At 39.1% G+C, this 21,600-nt stretch overlaps 1 protein-coding gene across 1 annotated transcript; it reads left to right on the top strand.

Annotated features, from left to right (window-relative positions):
- The first annotated feature begins 1,965 nt into the window (after positions 1–1,965).
- Positions 1,966–20,984, top strand: LOC139939744 (histamine N-methyltransferase-like). Its single transcript, XM_071935840.1, has 3 exons — positions 1,966–2,207; positions 17,552–17,878; positions 20,277–20,984. The coding sequence occupies exons 1-3, from the start codon at positions 1,976–1,978 to the stop codon at positions 20,663–20,665; spliced, it is 948 nt and encodes a 315-aa protein (XP_071791941.1). The 5' UTR covers positions 1,966–1,975; the 3' UTR covers positions 20,666–20,984.
- The last annotated feature ends 616 nt before the right edge of the window (positions 20,985–21,600 follow it).

The raw sequence follows: 21,600 nt of genomic DNA, 5'->3' as shown, positions 1-21,600 counted from the left end.
GCCTGGAAAAATTTGAGCTAAATTGGTCATCGAAGTTGCAAAAACATGATGAGAGAAAAACACCCTTGTTGGACGAATTTGTGTGCTTTCAGCAGATATAAAAGACTTCTGGCTAGAAGTATTTTATTTTTTTAGTGAGAAATTACCTCTTTCTCAAAATCTTTGCTACTTCAGAGGGAGCCGTTCTCACAATGTTTTATACTATCAGCAGCTCTCCAATGCTCGTTACCAAGTCACTTTTTAAGTTTATATTTGTTTTGAGTAATTACCAAACGTGTACCTTCCCTTTAACGTAACTTTTTTTGCCGCATCTTCTCGTCTCTTCTTCACTGTGTGTTGTAATAAAGTGACGCATGCAGGTGCATGTGACAATTCATGGATTGTACTGTTGGCTTCTTATCGACAGATTATAAAGACCGTTAAGGACTAACAGGATATTTTGTTTAAATGATTAAAATCATTACGTCATTGTTGAACCTATAGATTTCCCAAACAACTTGAACATTAATGTCATGCTCCGAGTGGTATTCGGGGGACCACGTTTGCAGCGACTGGAATGGAAGACCATGTGCGCAAGCCGAGCTGTGGCAATCGAGTGCTTGGTTTCCCGTTCCAGTCGATTTGGGATCACGGCTCTCCAAGCAACCAAGGTCTTGACAAAAGGCTAAGGTTTGGACGGACGTAAATGAGTATGGTGTTAATGTTGACGTCATTCTTTTCCGTTACTGTGTCCTCGTGGCCTTTTTATAATTTCAGAACGTGGCAGTTAAATGAGCTGGGAAAAATTGGGCGCCAGTTAAATAGATCAAATCAATTCATCTTCAATTGTCGACTGAGTGGCATGACCTTGCACTCATTCAACTGTCAGTTTTTGTAGTGAATAGACTCAACTGTTTATACAATGAAGATGTACCCACACTCTGGTGGAAACCCATTATAACACCATGAGGTAGGCCTACGATGAGGTACTTCACTTATAAGGCTGTAATTTTCGGAACAATTTAGTATCAAACATCAACAGTAGAGGCCTTAAAGGGAGATGGGCGACAATTATATATAGGAGAGAGGGGAGCATGCCCCCAAACAAAAACTCCTTTATCATAAAGCTCAAGTATTAAGACAATTTCCAATTACCACGATTAGTCAATTTAATATAAGTGATTCGCATTAATTATGGTAAATCACTCTTAATATTTGTTAACCAATTAATTAAGTAACTAATCATACATAAATCATAATTAGGAAAAGGCCTATCGTGCAAAACTGAAACTATCGTAAAATCAAATACAAGTATCAGCTAAATGACGGAATAGTTCTGAAATTGAATGTACAACGGTTGGGAATAACTAGTTAACGAAAAAATCGTTAATTTCTTCCACAAAGAGTAATTAAAATGACATCTTACGTCTGTATCGAAAGTTGGTGTATTCAGAGCGCCTTCTCCAAAGGATGGTCCAAGCATCCAAAAGATACGTCATCATTTCAGTGGGCCTCCCAAGAGGAAAACAAAACTACAACAAACGGCTCAGGGACATGTCGGACAAATAAACGTGTATAAAACAAGGCAACAAGTGCATTCTTTTCAAAAACACGATATTTCAGGCGGAAACGTTTTTTTTTATCCCTGAAGACTTGAAACTAATCAATATTTGTTTTGATAATTAACTATAATGTACTTAAACAGTATAGTTCAGAACTCGTCTAGAACTAAACAAATGTGTATTCTGCACTGTTTGTCTTCAAGGTATTTCTGAGTACTATTGACCTAGTAACAACTTTCAATCCGTCTCATTTTGGCAATTGTCACAACTGTATTGTTGGACGCCCCAACTTGACCACTCAAGTGGAACACCGATGTCAATGAGAAGTTGTTTTAGAAACCCCCGTTTTTCAAATGAGCTCATCCTCTTTCCTGTAAAGAGCCAGATTAGCATAAACAAATTTCACTCATTCGGGCAACGGGAGTCGAAACAAAATGGACGGACAAATCGAGAAGTTCCACCCAACTCTCCAGCTGGACTCTGCCTACTACCAGAAATGTTATCAAACTTTTGTCAGATACATGGAGTTCAAAGAGCCATACGAACCATGGTACAGTAAAGTTCTGGGAGTGGCCATACGGGACAAACTGCTCGGAAGTCCGGTCGTCGTGTCTGCTTTGGCAAAGGACGAAAAACTCAGGCATCTCGGTGTTGGCAGCGGGTCAGGTAAAACCATTGGGTTTGGGTAGAATTCTGGAGCCAGAATTCTTTATTCAAATTTAGGGAAGGCTTTATGACTTCCGAAATTACAAATTCAGGAGAGTTCAATATAAACATTAGTGCTTTTAAAAACCACAAACGTAAAAATTAAGTTTAATTTTATAATTGGAAAATGAATTGTACAAACAAGCGCTAAGTGTTGAGTGAGGTGCATGCTGGTCTAGCTAGGGATCAAACTAGGAGTGCGTTTTGGCGGCCCCAACCAAAAACTGTTTCGGTTGTTGGTAGTTGGTTCTTCTGTTCAGACTGAACAATAACCGAGTTGTGAGCTCGGTTACCGTTTTTGTTATGACGTCAGAAACAATTATTGGTTACAGCCGCCAAAACGCATCCCCGCTAGATGACCAGCATGCACCCCATTGCACGCCTAGCGCACGCGTTATACCGAGTATTTGCACTAAGTTCTATAACCAGAAGATCAAGTAATTGTTTGCTTTCGTTTTGGATATGAAAGCCCACGAAAATTGTTGTCTGATTTACGCGGATATGGGACAAGACAATAATGGTCCAAACAACGCCATCATTGCTCACAACAATATGATAACTTCGAAGTTTCTACCTATGATGAAAAACATTGTCTCGCAAATCAGGATTTGTGGGTTGCTCATTGGTGTTTTATTTAAAGCACGATGACTAGAGCAAGCTGTAGTCAAAATGTGAGACCAATCGTAAGAACTTACTCCACGGATAGTGAAGTTAATAACGATCCATTTATATAAAAGCTTTAAAGTAGTAGTCCCAGCTGATTTTCTACCTTCCGCCCAGGTAGATTATAAAGCAATCTAAAGAACACAATCTACCAAAGTATAGATACACACACTGTCATGGTGCTTCCGCAAGCCAAAAATTTATTGATATCGCACCATGCAATGCCCTAAATACCATATTATTTAAGAATAAATCATTTATTGAAGCAAAACTTTTAGGGATGGTTCACACTTTTTACAAGCAACCCAGTAATAGGGAACATCAACCTCGGTAATAGGCGTTTGTTTTATCATTGGTTTATGAGATAGTCGATCACAGCTGGAAATGGTGTTATCACTTCCAACCTTATCCAAAGCCCATTAAGTCATTTTTTGTATAGATATACACCAGACCAGTGCACTCTTGTAGTGTCCACCATATCTCAAAAAGGCTAATATTGTGTCTGCCTGGAGTTTGGATTGATAAAATACTCTATAATAGTAAAGTAGCAGTAGGTTATCAAAATACAAATAGATGAAGTTTACTATAAGCCAGTTCTTCGACTTGAAGTTCATACTGTTTGGCTCCGTGAATTCATGCATGCTTCGAGTATAGTTATAGTTCAAACAGGTTTCGATCAATAGGCCATGCATTTTTTCTTAGTCCTTCAAGGGTGTCAATAGTATGGCATAGAGAAACCTCTGAGTTAGGCATATCAAAACAAACACTAAATCAAGGGTATTTTGTATGCAATTGACTGATGAAAAAGCTTGTTATTTCATCTGACCTAAAAGAACTTCAATGAAGAGTAAATATCTATTGTGAGGGTTCATTGTTTGGATTTGATAGAAAATAGGTCAAGAGTATAAGTGAAAGTACAATGCAGATTCTGTAACAGTCAAAGCAAGGTATCATTTACATGAAAGATGATCTGATCGTCTATTATTATCTTCACAGAAGACCAGTGCCCTGGAATGGTTTTAAATAAAAATCTGAAGACATTAGCTAAAAAAGTGGTCAGACATTTGAATGACCCATATGCCTTAATTTTAGACTGACTTCATACGACAATACACTCTGTTTCTGAGATTGTTAATAATGTGACGACTGCGGTCTTTTTACTAATAGCCTGTGTAATTATAACTAGAATTTAGTGTTTGTAGAAACAAACACAAGGTGTTCGGATATCGTCAAGGTCAGCGTTTGAGTCATGAAATAAGTGTTGTTAAAAATGCAAAGATTTTTTTTTCTCGATGTGTATTTTGGTAATTTAGCATCAAAAGGGTTGTTGCTCGAACAACTAACAATTAAAGGAACACGTTCCCTTATGAGGCGCCAAGTGTAAACTTATTATTTAACGCAACTATTTACAACTATCTCACCAAGTCGACTTACAGAAACTAAGAAGTTGACTTAACAGCCTGAACACGCGTTGAGATGTGTGTGTATCAAACCTTGTGCACCACTATGAGAGCACTCTATTTCCTAGTCTGTATATTGCTTTTTAACTTTACGTTTGCGGGCTAAAACTAAATGTAATACTGTAATGCCCCTTAAATAATGTTTGACCAGGCAAAGATATCAAGTAGGTTCCAACGGTTACAAAATATTAGTATGATTAGCCCGTGCTTAGCCCGCTCATGGGGGTTCCATTGTTTGTGATTAAATTTACTTCATTATTATTATGTTTGACAACTTGGACCGAGCACCTCTGGGTCAAAAGATGTTTTGGAGTTTTCTTAACTTTACAAAATTATGATGTCACTTAACCATTGCTTCGTCCTTCGGATGGGACGTAAAGCCGTTGGTCCCATGTGTTATGTAACGCATATAAAAGGAACCCAGTGTATCTTATCGAAAAGAGAAGGATTTCGCCCCGGTGTTCCCGGTCCGATCGGCAGCAAAATTGCGCCACAGCACCTTGTAAAGCATTACATGGTGCTACCAGAGTATTAGTATGATTAGCCCGTGCTTAGCCTGCTCATGGGGGTTCCATTGTTTGTGATTAAATTTACTTCATTATCATTATGTTTGACAACTTGGACCGAGCACCTCTGGGCCAAAAGAATTACGGATTTATTTTAAACACATGTCATGACACGGCGAAACGTGCGGATACGAGGGTGGGTTTTCCCGTTATTTTCTCCCGACTCCGATGACCGATTGAGCCTAAATTTTCACAGGTTTGTTATAGAAGTTGTGATACACGAAGTGTGGGCCTTGGGCAATACTGTTAACCGAAAGGGTCTAATGGCTTTAAGTCATGTTTGATGCCTTGGATCGGGCACCACTAGGGCAGGAGATGTTAAGGAGGTTCCAAACGATACATAATTAGTATATGCTTAGCCCGGTTTTGGGTTCCAGTATTTTCTTATTTTATGTAAATAACATTATATGCGCTAAAGGAACACGTTGCCTTGGATCGGACGAGTTGGTCTATAAAATGCGTTTGTAACCGTTTGTTATAGAATACATAATGGTTGGAAAGATGTTGTAAAAGTAGAATAAAATGATCCACACAAATTTGCCTCGAAATTGCGTGGTTTTCCTTTTACTTTGCGAACTAACACGGTCGGCCATTTTTGGGAGTCATAAAAAACAGGATCTATGGAAAAGCTGAAAATAAAAACCATGTCGAAATATACCATTGCTATTCAATAGAGACGTATTGTAGTCACTTTGGTTGGGGAGTGAGGAAACTAGTAAAACACACACATGAATCACAGTGCTGGCTGGGACATAATGTTATGCACCTGGCAAATCTATGCATGGATATTCTTTAGAAGGTTGTGTTTGTTTGAATAGATTCACATGGTTCGTTGAATATAAGGGGGTTGGTTGTGGCGACAAAAACCTTTTTATCCTTTTGACAACCATCATATATAATGTAACTTCACGGCTCATGGTTGCGCTTTGGTATTGTCACTTTTCAACTCGGCTCTGGTACGTGCTGTCTGGTACCTTCCATACATACATTTTGTTGTGAAGATTTTAATTGGGTAAAGGCTTATAGTTTGATGATTAATATGACGAAAACAAACTTTTATCCTTTTGAACTGAATTCATGATTTATTGTCTCATTCTTCTCACGTAGTTATTTAGTAGGGTCAAAACGTGAGGCCAGTAACACTATTTTGCAAGTACATGTACACCATGTAATGTTAGTTGGACGCAGTTTGCCAGCATGGTAATTCGGATCGGGCTAAAAATTGGTGTGAATTCATTGCTCATTGCTACAAGCACAGTCATTGCTACAAGCACAGTATTTTTTAAATAAAAATCTGAAGACATTAGCTAAAAAAGTGGTCAGACATTTGAATGACCCATATGCCTTAATTTTAGACTGACTTCATACGACAATACACTCTGTTTCTGAGATTGTTAATAATGTGACGACTGCGGTCTTTTTACTAATAGCCTGTGTAATTATAACTAGAATTTAGTGTTTGTAGAAACAAACACAAGGTGTTCGGATATCGTCAAGGTCAGCGTTTGAGTCATGAAATAAGTGTTGTTAAAAATGCAAAGATTTTTTTTTCTCGATGTGTATTTTGGTAATTTAGCATCAAAAGGGTTGTTGCTCGAACAACTAACAATTAAAGGAACACGTTCCCTTATGAGGCGCCAAGTGTAAACTTATTATTTAACGCAACTATTTACAACTATCTCACCAAGTCGACTTACAGAAACTAAGAAGTTGACTTAACAGCCTGAACACGCGTTGAGATGTGTGTGTATCAAACCTTGTGCACCACTATGAGAGCACTCTATTTCCTAGTCTGTATATTGCTTTTTAACTTTACGTTTGCGGGCTAAAACTAAATGTAATACTGTAATGCCCCTTAAATAATGTTTGACCAGGCAAAGATATCAAGTAGGTTCCAACGGTTACAAAATATTAGTATGATTAGCCCGTGCTTAGCCCGCTCATGGGGGTTCCATTGTTTGTGATTAAATTTACTTCATTATTATTATGTTTGACAACTTGGACCGAGCACCTCTGGGTCAAAAGATGTTTTGGAGTTTTCTTAACTTTACAAAATTATGATGTCACTTAACCATTGCTTCGTCCTTCGGATGGGACGTAAAGCCGTTGGTCCCATGTGTTATGTAACGCATATAAAAGGAACCCAGTGTATCTTATCGAAAAGAGAAGGATTTCGCCCCGGTGTTCCCGGTCCGATCGGCAGCAAAATTGCGCCACAGCACCTTGTAAAGCATTACATGGTGCTACCAGAGTATTAGTATGATTAGCCCGTGCTTAGCCTGCTCATGGGGGTTCCATTGTTTGTGATTAAATTTACTTCATTATCATTATGTTTGACAACTTGGACCGAGCACCTCTGGGCCAAAAGAATTACGGATTTATTTTAAACACATGTCATGACACGGCGAAACGTGCGGATACGAGGGTGGGTTTTCCCGTTATTTTCTCCCGACTCCGATGACCGATTGAGCCTAAATTTTCACAGGTTTGTTATAGAAGTTGTGATACACGAAGTGTGGGCCTTGGGCAATACTGTTAACCGAAAGGGTCTAATGGCTTTAAGTCATGTTTGATGCCTTGGATCGGGCACCACTAGGGCAGGAGATGTTAAGGAGGTTCCAAACGATACATAATTAGTATATGCTTAGCCCGGTTTTGGGTTCCAGTATTTTCTTATTTTATGTAAATAACATTATATGCGCTAAAGGAACACGTTGCCTTGGATCGGACGAGTTGGTCTATAAAATGCGTTTGTAACCGTTTGTTATATAATACATAATGGTTGGAAAGATGTTGTAAAAGTAGAATAAAATGATCCACACAAATTTGCCTCGAAATTGCGTGGTTTTCCTTTTACTTTGCGAACTAACACGGTCGGCCATTTTTGGGAGTCATAAAAAACAGGATCTATGGAAAAGCTGAAAATAAAAACCATGTCGAAATATACCATTGCTATTCAATAGAGACGTATTGTAGTCACTTTGGTTGGGGAGTGAGGAAACTAGTAAAACACACATAAATCACAGTGCTGGCTGGGACATAATGTTATGCACCTGGCAAATCTATGCATGGATATTCTTTAGAAGGCTTTGTTTGTTTGAATAGATTCACATGGTTCGTTGAATATAAGGGGGTTGGTTGTGGCGACAACAACCTTTTTATCATTTTGACAACCATCATATATAATGTAACTTCACGGCTCATGGTTGCGCTTTGGTATTGTCACTTTTCAACTCGGCTCTGGTACGTGCTGTCTGGTACCTTCCATACATACATTTTGTTGTGAAGATTTTAATTGGGTAAAGGCTTATAGTTTGATGATTAATATGACGAAAACAAACTTTTATCCTTTTGAACTGAATTCATGATTTATTGTCTCATTCTTCTCACGTAGTTATTTAGTAGGGTCAAAACGTGAGGCCAGTAACACTATTTTGCAAGTACATGTACACCATGTAATGTTAGTTGGACGCAGTTTGCTAACAGCCTATTTTCCTTTTTTAAATAAAATCAGTAAATAAATAATTTTGCTTGTTACATAAAATAAAATTGAAGAGGATGCCTGAATTGACTAATACAATCGAAGTTGGACGAGGTGTAGACTTGATTCAAGTCTTAGATTGTGGTTATTCTTCTGCATCCCAGGCCCAAAAAACGCCCCACATTATTAGCGATCACGCGGGCCCTAACTCGCAATCTCAATTTGCAACGTGTGCAGGCTGTGTATAAGTAAAACTGTAAGTCGACTTGGTGAGATAAATTATGTCAGTAAGTGGACTTAACATTTTATCTAAGTCGACTTGATGGGATAAATTATGTTATTAAGTCAACTGATAGTTTTGAGTAAGTCGACTTAGCAAAATAATATGTCGGTTAGTAACTGGTTCCACGAAATAAGTCGTCTTGATGAGATAACGTATGTCGGTAACTCAATATGTTGGATGGCACTCCTGGAGCTCCGTATGTGACCTTTTGCCAGTCAAAACTTATCAATGGAAAATCACGCCATGTGCACGCACATGGCACTGGCGTTTAATGTGTAAACAAGTCTGAACAAGCTATAGTCGCGAGGGGTATGCTGCGTTGGGCATAAACACTTAAAGGAACACGTTGCCTTGGATCGGTCGAGTTGGTCTTTGAAAAGCGTTTGTAACCGTTTTTTATAAAATGCATATGGGTAGGAAGATGTTGCAAAAGTAGAATACAATGATCCACACAAACATGCCTCGAAATTGCGTGGTTTTCCTTTTACCTCGTCGACTAACACGTCGGCCACTTATGGGGGTCAAAATTTTGACTCCCATAAATGGCCGACCGTGTTAGTTCGCACAGTAGAAGGAAAACCACGCAATTTCGAGGCAAACTTGTGTGGATCATTGTATTCTACTTTTAAAACATCTTCCCAACCATATGCATTATATAAAAAACGGTTACAAACGCTTTTGTTTTGACCAACTCGTCCGATCCAAGGCAACGTGTTCCTTTAAGCCAAGAAAATATGCAAATGCTTACTTTTGAACCGTAAGACAAGGTCGAAATGGGATTATGTCTGTGAGGCGTTTACGGAGTTTTGAATGATGATTCCGATGATGTATTGATTGTAAGAATCCCCTGTGTAGATCAGAAGTTATGATTTTATATTAATAAAAAAACTTTGAAAGACCATCATTCAAGAATGGTTGACGTCATCATGACGCAACTTAAACGGTTTCCTCTCCTAATAAATACCTATCTATGTGTGAAGTTTCAAGTTCATACGGGTTTGGGAAAGGTGCTTTTGTTAGCGGACAAGGTATTTTTGAGTTGGCCGAACAAACTTAAAAATACACTAGAGCTAAGTTTTTGTCATAACAAAAACAAGGTGTTCGGCTTCCGGGAGTACAAAAATACACCCTGGTGGACAATTATCAAAGGAAAAACCCATGAAAATAGGCCTTTTCAAAGCATTTTACATGCACTTCCGGTTTAGAAAGGTCAAAAGGTCAAGAGAAGGTCACCAACATATCCATTTTTGTGAAGAACATAAAGCCCTTTCATATGAAGTGTAGATTGTTAAAATAGCTTTTGTGGTTGAGGAAATCGGAACTGATGAATAATCACGACTAGAGAAGAGACTAACTAACCGGAAGGGAAATGTTTGTTAAAAACGCCTTGAAAATAGACTCTGTACGTAAAGCCCTTTCATATGATGTATAGATTGTCAAAATAGCTTTTGTGGTTGAGGACATAGGAATTATGAATAATGACGACTGGAGAAGAGACTAACTAAACGAAAGAGAAATGTTTATTGAAAACGCCTTGAAAACAGACTATAAACGAAGCTGATATAATATTTTTAAAAAGAAGTATATAAAAAATAAAAAAATAACAACAACATCAACAACTGGTTTAGCGGGTTTCCCATCCAAGCACTGACCGGGCCCGATGTTGTTTAACTTCACTGATCGGACGAGAACCGGTGTGATCAACGCAGTACGGTAGTAGTCAAAAAAAAAAAATTATTTTTGACGAAAATACACAAAATATCTGATTTGAACCAGAAGACAAGGTAAAAATGGGGTCATGTCTGCGAGGCTTTACGGAGTTTTTAACGACCTTTTCGATTATGTATCGATTGTAAGAATCCATCACGTGGATCAAAAATAATGATTTTTTGAAATAATAAACTTTGAATTTTTATAACTCAAGAATGGATGACGTCATCATGACCTAACTAACACATTATTCCACTCCTAATGCATATCTAACTATGTGCGAAGTTTCAAGTTCATACGAGTTTGGGAAGTGTGCTTTTGTTCGAGGACAAGGGACGAAGAGAAGAAGAAGATGAAAATCTGGATTGTTCTATTTATTTGTTTGTACTAAAGTTTTGTTTAATCCGGCAGTTTATTTTAGCAAGACCACTCCTAATTGCTTGGGCCTTATACTTTAACCATTCTGTTTTCTTTGAATGTTTTGTATTGTAAAATCCATGTCTGTGCATGGAGGGAGAAAATTTAAAAGGGCTTATGTTATTCCAAAGATTTTTTTTTTCTTCAAAATATTTAACTCAGAATAACTTGGATAGTTGTTTTAACAAATAATCAAAACAATTGAATAACAAATAATAAAAACAGTTCAAGAAGTAATAGATATTGTAATACTGACGTGAATTCCGTGGGCCCAAAACGCCCTTCACCCGGGGGGAGTGGTCGATCGATGTAACGTCTCTATTCTTCTCGGTGTTTAACCCAAACATGGCCAATGTTCGTCATTTTGTACTGTTGTTTTCTCACATAATTAAAAGTCCCATGAATCACTGAAGTAGGTGGCCATCTCAGCGAAACTTCGTCTTCAATTCCACATTGACCACTAAGCCATCAGAAGGGTAACATTTGAACAATTTGACGCCAAAGATTGAGAGGAAATCGTTTTCGCAGCGTTCTGCATAAATAGAGCTATACAGCTCATAGCTCTATGCATATCACGCTATGGCGCAGAGTACAATAAACTTGGCAGCATGCCACCAAATAAAATGCCTAATACACTACACGTGTTAGCCACACGTGTTACGCACAACCAATGGGGAAATTTCGTAGTTCTTTATACATGAAATTATGAATTTTCAAACTCGATTTTGAACCAGAAGACGAGATCAAAATGGGATCATGTCTGCGAGGCATTTACGGAGTTATTAACGAACTTTCCGATGATGTGTCGATTGTAACAACCCATCATGAATCGACCCATTATGTAGATCAAAAGTTATGATTTTTTGAAATAATAAACTTTGAAAATTCATAACTCAAGAATTGATGACGTCATCGTGACGTAACTCAAACGGTTTCTTCTCCTAATAAATATCTAACTATGTGTGAAGTTAGAAGTTCATACAGGTTTGGGAAGTGTGCTTTTGTTAGAGGGCAAGGGACGGAGATGTATTTTTGAAGAAAAATATACAATTGCAAACTTTGACCTTCCGGTACGAACGGAAGGAGGGGTCATACGATTTTGACGTTAACTTTTAAATGTAGTCCCAGTCTTGATCTATCATTTTAACATTTTCCAAATGTTTGGATTCAGATTCAAATTCTATGTTATGTGCTTATACTCATTCGTTGCTGCCTATTATAAAGGCAGAAAATTTCAGGGGAAACTCATTTCTACACTGGTTTGACGTTTAAGCCCATACGGCCGGTTCAATAAAAAATGGCTGCCCGAGGTCGGTACAGAGCAAGATCAAACTGAGATTAATATGCTTTCAAATTTTGTAACGATCCCTTATAATTTTAAGCTCTTTGTTTCCCTAATGTTTGTTGTTACCTTCTAATTTGACGTGTTCCGGACATTAGCAGAAACAAAGACAACAACATGAATACCAGTGCAACAAAATCTCAAGGCTAAAGCAAAAGATTTGGTTTCCATTTTAAAATTATCGGACACAGGCTTTTTTTTTAAGGCTAACAAAGCAAAAGGAACAATTATTTCAATTAAGAAAAAAAAAAAAAAAAAATGATGCATCAATTGTAAATAGGTATTCAACTTAAGAATGGTCAAAGTATAGTCTTGAATACCTATAAATGAAATAGAATGACTAAAGCGAATCTGAACGAGAAAAATGAAATCATGTGTGCACGAAAACGAGACTAAATGCATCAAGAGCTAAAAAGAAACCCTGGTTTGAGAGGATTAGGGGAAACTGCGTGAATTTGAATGCATGTTAATAAAATTAAATGATTTTTTGCTGAAATTGGCCGGGAAAACTTATATTATTTTAAGCATTAATCGGCATTCATATAAAACCTCGGACACTTTCGCTATTCCTATGGGTGGAGAGCGCGTCACGCGGGGGGTGTTTAAAGGAACGTTACAGAATTGGTAAGAAACAAAAATCGTAAAGATCACAGATTTACATAAAACTTACACAGTCTAATGATGATAATGGTAGAAAACATCCCTTGAAATATTTCTGTCTGAAATTTCATATTTGATGAGAAATAAATAAATAATCTAATTTCGCGTTTGGGGTTTATCGCTCAGGTAGCGTTTTATTCATTTTTGTTTGGCATCGATGCAATGCAAAATTTGTAATTGGTTTTTCACTATTCTCTCGTGACCCAGCTGATGGCTGATCAATCCCAAACTTATACAGGTTTGTCAGTTTATGTATATGGTGGATTACATAAAGTGCTTACACTGCCAGCAACATTTTTTGCTAGCAAAACCAACTCTGTAATGTTCCTTTAAACGGTTGATAAAGACCAGCTTGAACTGTTTATGACTGGTTGTTTTCGGATACGTTTAGATGCATACTACGCGCACGTGCGAATGCATATCCAAAAAATGTCTCAGTCATAAACATTAAACACACGTACAGAGCTCAAGGACGTCGGAAAACGGATAAGTTTTACAGCGTTTCATACTTTATTACACATTTTAACCCAAAAGGCATTTATGAATGGGAATAAAAGAACTTAAACTGCCGTTTAAAACCTTGCAGGGTCGTGGCCGTGCGATAAAGGCCCTCGGCGAGGGCCCTCGCACGGCTACGACCCTGCAAGGTTTTAAACGCCCGTTTAATAACTCATCGCTACCCTTTTATTTCCTTATTAATTTATAGGTCCATGTCGCTAGGAGTAACCTCTCGTTCAAATCAATTTAAAATATTTTTTAAAAGAGCACTGTTACCAACTTAAGATGTATTTGTTTATTTTATTTCAGTTCATCCAAGTCACCATGATCTATTAGCATGAAGAGTCTTGATATGACTGACTGTGAAGCTGTCATCGCATCTTATGCTGCTAAGCACACAAGTTTGCTTAGCATGAAATTTATTCCTTGATAAAAACAGAATTAGGCCTACCAACCAAATTTCCATTTGTTTGAAAATTACGTGAAATTTTGTGTTGATTATTCTGTTTTTCTCAAGGCAAAAATGTCACGCTAAGCAAATTTGTGTGCTTAGCAGCTCTATGAAACTGGGCCCAAGTCTCAGTGAGCATCTTACATAGTTACTCTTGGATTACGTTATGCTAAAGGGTTGTTGTTTGGGTGGATGGGTGGATGGGTGGGGCTGGTTTTGAAATGTGAAATCAAGTTCATTTGTTGTATACTACGGGGCGGTTGTAATAACGGTCTGAATGTCCGGTTGTGGCTGCTGCTTGATGTCATGAAGCATATGTCCATCATAGCAACACCCCGTAGAGAGCAAGTTCGAGTGGGCACATTTAGTCGACCGTGGTCGACTACTGACCAGCAACGTACGTGCGCCGTGACGCACCCACTCAAACGACTCATTTGGAAGTCTAGTCAACCTTCCGCCTTTTCGCTACAGTGTCACTGGTTCCCCTCTGCGCTTTACACACATTCGAATGGAACATTCATGTTGGGACCAGTGAAGAAACCATGGGTTCGAGGCTGGTTCCAAAATAGTCGCCGGTTGAGTACCATTGTGCACACTCGAACATGCTCAGAGTTGCCAACCCTCTCTGATTCTGCTGAAGGTTCCCTGAAAATGAACCAATCTTTCTATGTTCTAATGAGCATAATATTATTATTATGAGGAAATATTATTTGAAAATCTCTCTGATTATGGAAACCTTTCCCTTCTATGTTGAATGTAATTCTAAATATCTCCCTGATTGTTGTACAAAATCTCCTAAATTGCAAGATGCAAATGTTGGCAGCTTTGCTGCAGTCGTAGCCACAACCGTGTACTTGGACATTATGGGATCGGGAATGCTTACAGAGTTAATGTGATTTCAATTGAATGGAAGTTGTTAAAACTATTTGTGTATTTCTGCTTACTCTCGTATTCTCTTGTTTTCGAAAAAGGTAGAGGTCACACTGCAAAACCTGGTGTTAAAGTTGAAAACCATGTGTGTTGTCACATGCAAATACACACGAGGGTATCAACATAAACATAGTGTTAAAATAACACAAGTGAAATTGTTTTATTGTTTTAGCAGTGTTATTTCAACACCTTATGATGTTAGTTCTTATTCATTTTGGGAACCTGTTACAACACCCATGGTGTAAATGTCAACACTTCGGTTTAAGCAGAGTAGCTGCCTCCTAACTCCACCCGTGTTTCATCATAATTAATTGTAGGCCTCTGAAATCCAGTATAGCATCACTATAGAAGAGGGGATGATCCATTGCAAAACCTTCCTCATTCCTTATTTCCATTTATATAGCGGTTAAAATACGTATGTACTTGGATTTCTTTATAGAATCACTACAAGCAACTCGATCACTTCGTTTTCGTTTTACTGCTTGTTATTTTATCCTTAAAGGCTCTGTATATATACACTATTGATAATTACTTAAAATAGTTATAAGCATAAAAACTTACTTGGTATATTTATGCCTACGAGCTATGACAGATGTTGATAGAAACCATTGTGAGACACGGCTCCCTCTGGAGTAACGAAATCACCCCTCCCCTCTTTTCGAATAACGTTCGCCCTTTGTAAATATGAGGTCAAGAGAGAGGATTTCCTCTAAGACGCGAAATAATGGACTGACTCTCATCATTTAAAACCGTATTTTAACCATACAAAACAATTAACTGCCCTAAAAGGGGTGCACCACTCTAAAAGGCAAAGCATGTATTATGTACAGAAAATGCATATTATTACTATGTGCGTGTCTTGCATGTAACGTTGGTGTATATTTTGACTGCGTATCTATGTGAAATGAAAGTAGGTATTAAAGGTATGGAAGGGGATTATGATAATTACCTGAAATGATTAATGAATTAATTAACTAGATAATTAAATAGCCATTGTTTCCACATTGTGATTGCCACATTGTTTCTACGTCGGCATTTCAACGTTATAACGATTTGCAAATCCAACTATTATTCAACGTTGTTTTAACGTCTAAACTTGACGTTGAAACAACATGGTGATTTTAACGTTGTTTTTACGTCGGCATTTCAACGTTAAAACGATTTGCAAATCCAACCATTATTCAACGTTGTTTCAACATAGAAACTTAACGTTGAAACAACGTATAAATGCCGACATTGAAACAACGTTAATATTCCCACGTTGTTTCTACGTCGGCATTTCAACGTTAAAACGATTTGCAAACGTATTTTTCAACGTATTTTGCCCACTGGGTTAGCTCTTGTCAGGGGCTCACCCGAGTGACCACTACGGGGTTGACCCGCAGGGGACATGCCCCCCATCTTTTGGAGGATAGGGGACACAATATCAAATGTCCCCCCATATTTTTGACCACCTTTATCATGAGCCCAAGTATTGCACTGTGATAGACAAAACCCTGTGTCCCACCATGGGCATAATCCTGGGGGCAAGGATGAAACAACTTTTTGAAGGGTGGGAAACACTATATCAAATGTCCCCCCTCAAAATTGGCCTAAGATTGCACCACAGAGCATCTAGAATGCAAAAATTCCCCGGGCCCTTAAGCGGGCCCGGACCCTTCAGCGGGCCCGGATCCATGCCGTAAAGGCTTCACACTTGCATGCTCACTCTTAACTATGGTGGCCTGAAGGGACATTCAACATATATATTTACGTAAATATTTATGGATTTTGCCCTAAATCGCAAATATTCAAGTCAATATTCACGTCAATTTTTGTGAATTCTGACCAAACGCAAAATCGTGAATATTCACGTAAATATTTACGTGAATATAAACGATTTCGGGCACAAATCGCGAATATTTACATGAATATTTATGTGAATATTTGCGATTTGGGCATAATATCGTGAATAGTTACGTAAATATTTGCGTTTGGTCAGAATACGCAAATATTGACGTGAATATTGACGTGAATATTTGCGATTTAGGGCAAAATCCATAAATATTTACGTAAATATTCACGTAAAAATATATGTTCAATGTCCCTTCAGGGCCACCATACTATACAGATTTACCCCCTAAAACTTGTGTCATAGATCCGCAACTGAAGATGCTGTTAACCCAAAACGTTCTACTGCTGCTCACATTTTAAAGGCTTTATGTTCTGTTCCATTCTTTGGTTGCCTCTTAATGACCTAATATTGCACCACAGAGCATAATGGAAAAATTTCCCGGGCCCGGACCCCAGGCCGTAAAGGGCTTCGCGTTCCGCTTTATACCATTCCCCCGTCTTTAATATACCCCCCAACCCCCCTCCGTAAATTTCATTTCTTGTCTTAATCCACCCTTCGATGCTAGTGATGATAGGGATGAAACGCCGTCTGCGCATTAAAATATGCAGAAATAATATGGATACGAAGCTGTCATTGAGTTGTTTTTTTAGGTACAATAACCATGATAGCAAAAAAATGTGTATCATGGCCTAAAGCAGGCCCCGGACCCCTCGCCGTAAATATTATTACTAACGGTGTCCCCCCCCCCCCCCCAATCTTTCAAGACAGATTGACGCCCACGCTTATATGGCTCATTTCTGCTTAGCAGACAATTCTTTTATGCTCGAATGGGCCCAGACCATGAGAGTTCCCGATTACAAGAAGTCACTTCCAGTCAATATTGATTATCAATTATTCCTTAGGCCTAATATTGATGAATGATAAATATTGATGAATGATCAACTGCATTTGTGGGTTTTTTAATTACTAATTGCATCGTTTTGTCCGGTTTACTTTCTGTCCTTTAACAGGTGAACTTGAAATGCAAATATTTGTTCCTCTTTTGGACAAATTTAAGCACATCCACAACCACGTGATTGAACCAAGTGAAGAGCAAATAAGCATCTACCGTAAATCACTTCAAACTGATCAGGCAACAGCCGTAGGTGTTGAGTTTGATTGGCACCAGGAGTCATTGGAAGAGCACCAAGCCCGACACAGCAATCAAACTCTTGAGCTGTTTCATGTCGTCACCGCAGTACATTCCATTTACTATGGTGGCCGTATGGAGGTCAAAGTACCATTCCTGTACAACCTTTTGGTGGACGGTGGAGTAATGGCTTTTGTAGTAATATCAGGTATCTCTCCATATTACAGAGGCGTATTGTCACCACATGAATAAAACAACCTTTATCTTCAAGTACGCGCTAATCCTCCAATCAGATTGGCAGAATGGAGTGGTGATAAAAACCTTTATAACACCCCTTGCAAGTATTCTGCCTGCTCGTTGGTTTAGAGCGCGTCACATGACATGTCTTAGTTTTGCTAGACGACGGCCGTGTGATAGTGCGTCGGTTTGCCATGCGCTAGTCCGAAGACTAGCACACGGCGCCGTGTGCTAGTCCGACAGACTAGCACACGGCGTGCAGTACCCAGACGTCCGTTGCGTGTACGAGGATGATAAATTAATAGTCTGTAATCATTTCGGATTGCACGACACTACATGCAACACAGTAAGTAAAAGTGTTTGCAATCTGTATTCGCGTCGTCCGTGGATTGTAGCATTCAGGTCTGTAACTTAATAATAATAGTACAGTATTTAGAAATGTTTGGGGTGTTATAAAACAAATATTGACTGCTTTTACTCGTGCAATGGATAAAAACTATGACTCCCTCGGTGATCCCCGGAGCGTTCTATTTTCCCTCGGCTTCGCCTCGGGAAAATAGAACGCTCCGGGGATCACCTCGGGAGTCATAGTTTTAACCATAGCACTCGAAGCAGTCAATATTTGTATAATATTGCACGGCTAATATCACTACCATGCGTCTTGTGTGTTCTATGTCACGCACCAAGTTTGCTTGAAGATAAATATGTTATCACACACGCGCTCGTGGAAATACGGAAAATATAGCGCGTCTGCGTCCCATATCGAAATCGGCCCATAGATATAGAATTAAATAACTAGATCGGCCGCGCGTACATACGCGCCATTACCTGTGTAGAAAATAAAACTGTTCGCCATGGACGCGGTAAAAATTTCACGTTCGAAAGGCGACGCGCAAAAATGAACACGGGAGATAGGCCTTTGACGCGCTAAATGTCACGTGCTGACGGCAAAAAGTCACGTGCTGACGGCAACGCACAGAAAATGTACACGGTAGATAGGCAATGGCAGCCCCCATGCCAGAACCTGCGTATTTACGCGCGGCCGATCTAGTTATTCTATTCTATATCTATGAATCGGCCTTATTGGATATGGGACGCAGAAGCGCTATATTTGTCCATATTCCACTCGCGCTTGTGTGATAACTTATATTATCTTCCAGTACGCGCTTATCCACCAATCAGATGCTTGAACTAGAGGGGGTATAAAAACCTATATACTACTTCCTCTGTTTTTATTGCACAGTGCGTATTGTGAATGTTAATGCGTCACGCTCCGTATACGGACAGTGCAAAACTTACATTCTAAACTTTGTTCGCTTCGTCACGAAATAACGTTCTGAAACTTTAAACTTTGCGCGTTGTGGTGAAACTGGAAGATGAATTTGTTAAAACACGCGCCCTTGTGGAATACGAAAAAATATAGCGCGTCTGCGTCCCATATACAAATCGGCCTTCGACCTCGTTGGATATGGGACGCAGAAGCGCTATTTTTTCCGTATTCCACTTGCGCTTGTGTGATAACTTATAATATTGCACGGCTAATATCACTACCATGCGTCTTGCGTGTTCTATGTCACGCGCCAAGTTTGCTTGAAGATAAATACGTTATCACACGCGCGCTCGTGGAAATATGGGAAATATAGGGTGTCTGCGGCCTCTTTATAACTTACACACGTACAGGAAAAGTTAGGATTTATCATATACGTACACGACACATTTAGCCGGATCATGTAAGTACGTGATAACTTATCGTGTACGTATACCATAAGAGATATTTTTTTATTATTCATGTGGCGGCAATACACTTACGTACATTTTACAAGCTATTATAGTGGCATTTTTAATTGGAAAAGTACGGACACATTCATTTTGGTCAGCGTATGCAAAATAATGATAGAAGTTTTTTTATTTACAATTGTTCGAATGAAGCAGATATAGCAAACACAACCATAAGAATAACGAAGAACAGAAACTCAACATTCAATAGCGTAATAACCATTAGCTTTGTCACTCCTGAAACCAACCCCAGGGCGCGATTGGCATCATGGCCCGAGGGCTTCAAATGGTTCGATAATTCATCACCAAGCCCCCCTCAAAGTAGCCTATGGGCTATTAGACATTTGCCCTATACTTGCAATTAAGCGCTTCAGAATGCACGCCACTGAGCTTCACTGGAATGAAGCAAGTTATTGTACCCGACATTGCCTGAAAAATATGTCACAAGACATAATATAATGTGACCAATCTACCCGAATTCCTACGCTCCTTTTACGGCATGAGGACTTCCGAATTAGCCTGCTGCCATTTTAATGTTCACTTAATTTTGATGATTTAATAACTCAATTTGTATGACTTAATTTTTCATTCAGAGACCGACAGTCTGTGCAAAGTGCAAGGGCAGTTTCTCTCCCCAAGCATACCCGGCTACCGTTACTACACCAAACAGAGGCTTCAAGCCTTTCTCGAAAGTAACAACATCCCATATGAAACAATCGATATCCCACGGTGTTTCCTTGACGTCACAACATGCTTCGACGAACACTCAACAGAGGGCGCTGAGCTTTTGGATTTTCTTTCCCACAAGAGGCACTTTCGAAAAGACGGGGTTGAAAGAGAACATCGGGAAGAATTTATGCAACTTCTTCGTCAGAATGCACACATGGTCGGGGAAAAGCTAACGGTAACCCATGACACGTCGGCGGTTATTGTACAGCGCGGCAGTCAAGAGTTTAGCTCCACTCTCGTGTCACAGGCCTAGAAAGAATTAACCGCCTTTTATGGACCTCTGGTCAATTTCTATGAGGGGCAGTTTATGACTAAATGAGCAGTTACAAACAAGAACTTGTCATAAACGGCCCCTTATAAATTTAAGTTTTTTGTCCCTTTTGTCGTTGATCCTTTATATATTTTCGGTGGTCTTTTATATATTTTTGTTTTTATCATTATAGGCGTATGTTTTTATTTGCTTTAAAATATATGGTATTGCTCCTATACAGGGTGTCTCAAAATAAAGGTAATCCTACTTTAAAGTGCTTTTATGGCCAGACTATATGTTTACCAGCAGAAAGCATGGCATCATCTTAAAGCTGCAACCTTGTGCTTTCTAATGATATATTTAGTTACATTCCAGGGTCATGCATCAGCGAGCACCGTTGTCTTGAAAATGTGGTGCAAAAATGCAGTTGGTTCACTTTTAAACCCAGTCTGGCCTTCAGACTGAGTCTGTAAACCTCAGGTTGTCACAATGGTTCAGCTAACGGATGAACAGAGAATCTTTGTGGTCAAGAAATGGCATGAAACCAGAAGTTTGCAGGCTACACAGGATGCATTTGGAGAAGCATTCCCAGATCGAGAACCACCAGCAAAGAAAACAATCTGGGCCAATGTAAGAAAGTATGAAGCACACGGAAACAGCTTCAAGGAAGTTCGGGAAAGCCAAGGACAGCGAGATCTCAGGAAAACATCGCTGCCGTACGAGAGCAAATGATTGACCACCCACAGGAGACAAGTGCAAGACGAAATGGTGTTGGACTGAGCCACACCACTTTTAATCGGATCACTCATCTGGACCTTCACTTCCATCTGTTCCACATCTTCACATCCGTCATGAACTTCTGCTTCCTGATCTTGCAAGAAGACATACTTTCTGTGAGTGGCTTCTTGAGCGGTGTGAGAGAGATCCCAGCAAACTTC

Source organism: Asterias amurensis, chromosome 7, assembly GCF_032118995.1.
Source record: "Asterias amurensis chromosome 7, ASM3211899v1".
Taxonomy (NCBI): Eukaryota; Metazoa; Echinodermata; class Asteroidea; order Forcipulatida; family Asteriidae; genus Asterias; species Asterias amurensis.
The sequence above is the reverse complement of the archived record's forward strand: the minus strand, read 5'-3'. Positions and strand labels throughout refer to the sequence as shown.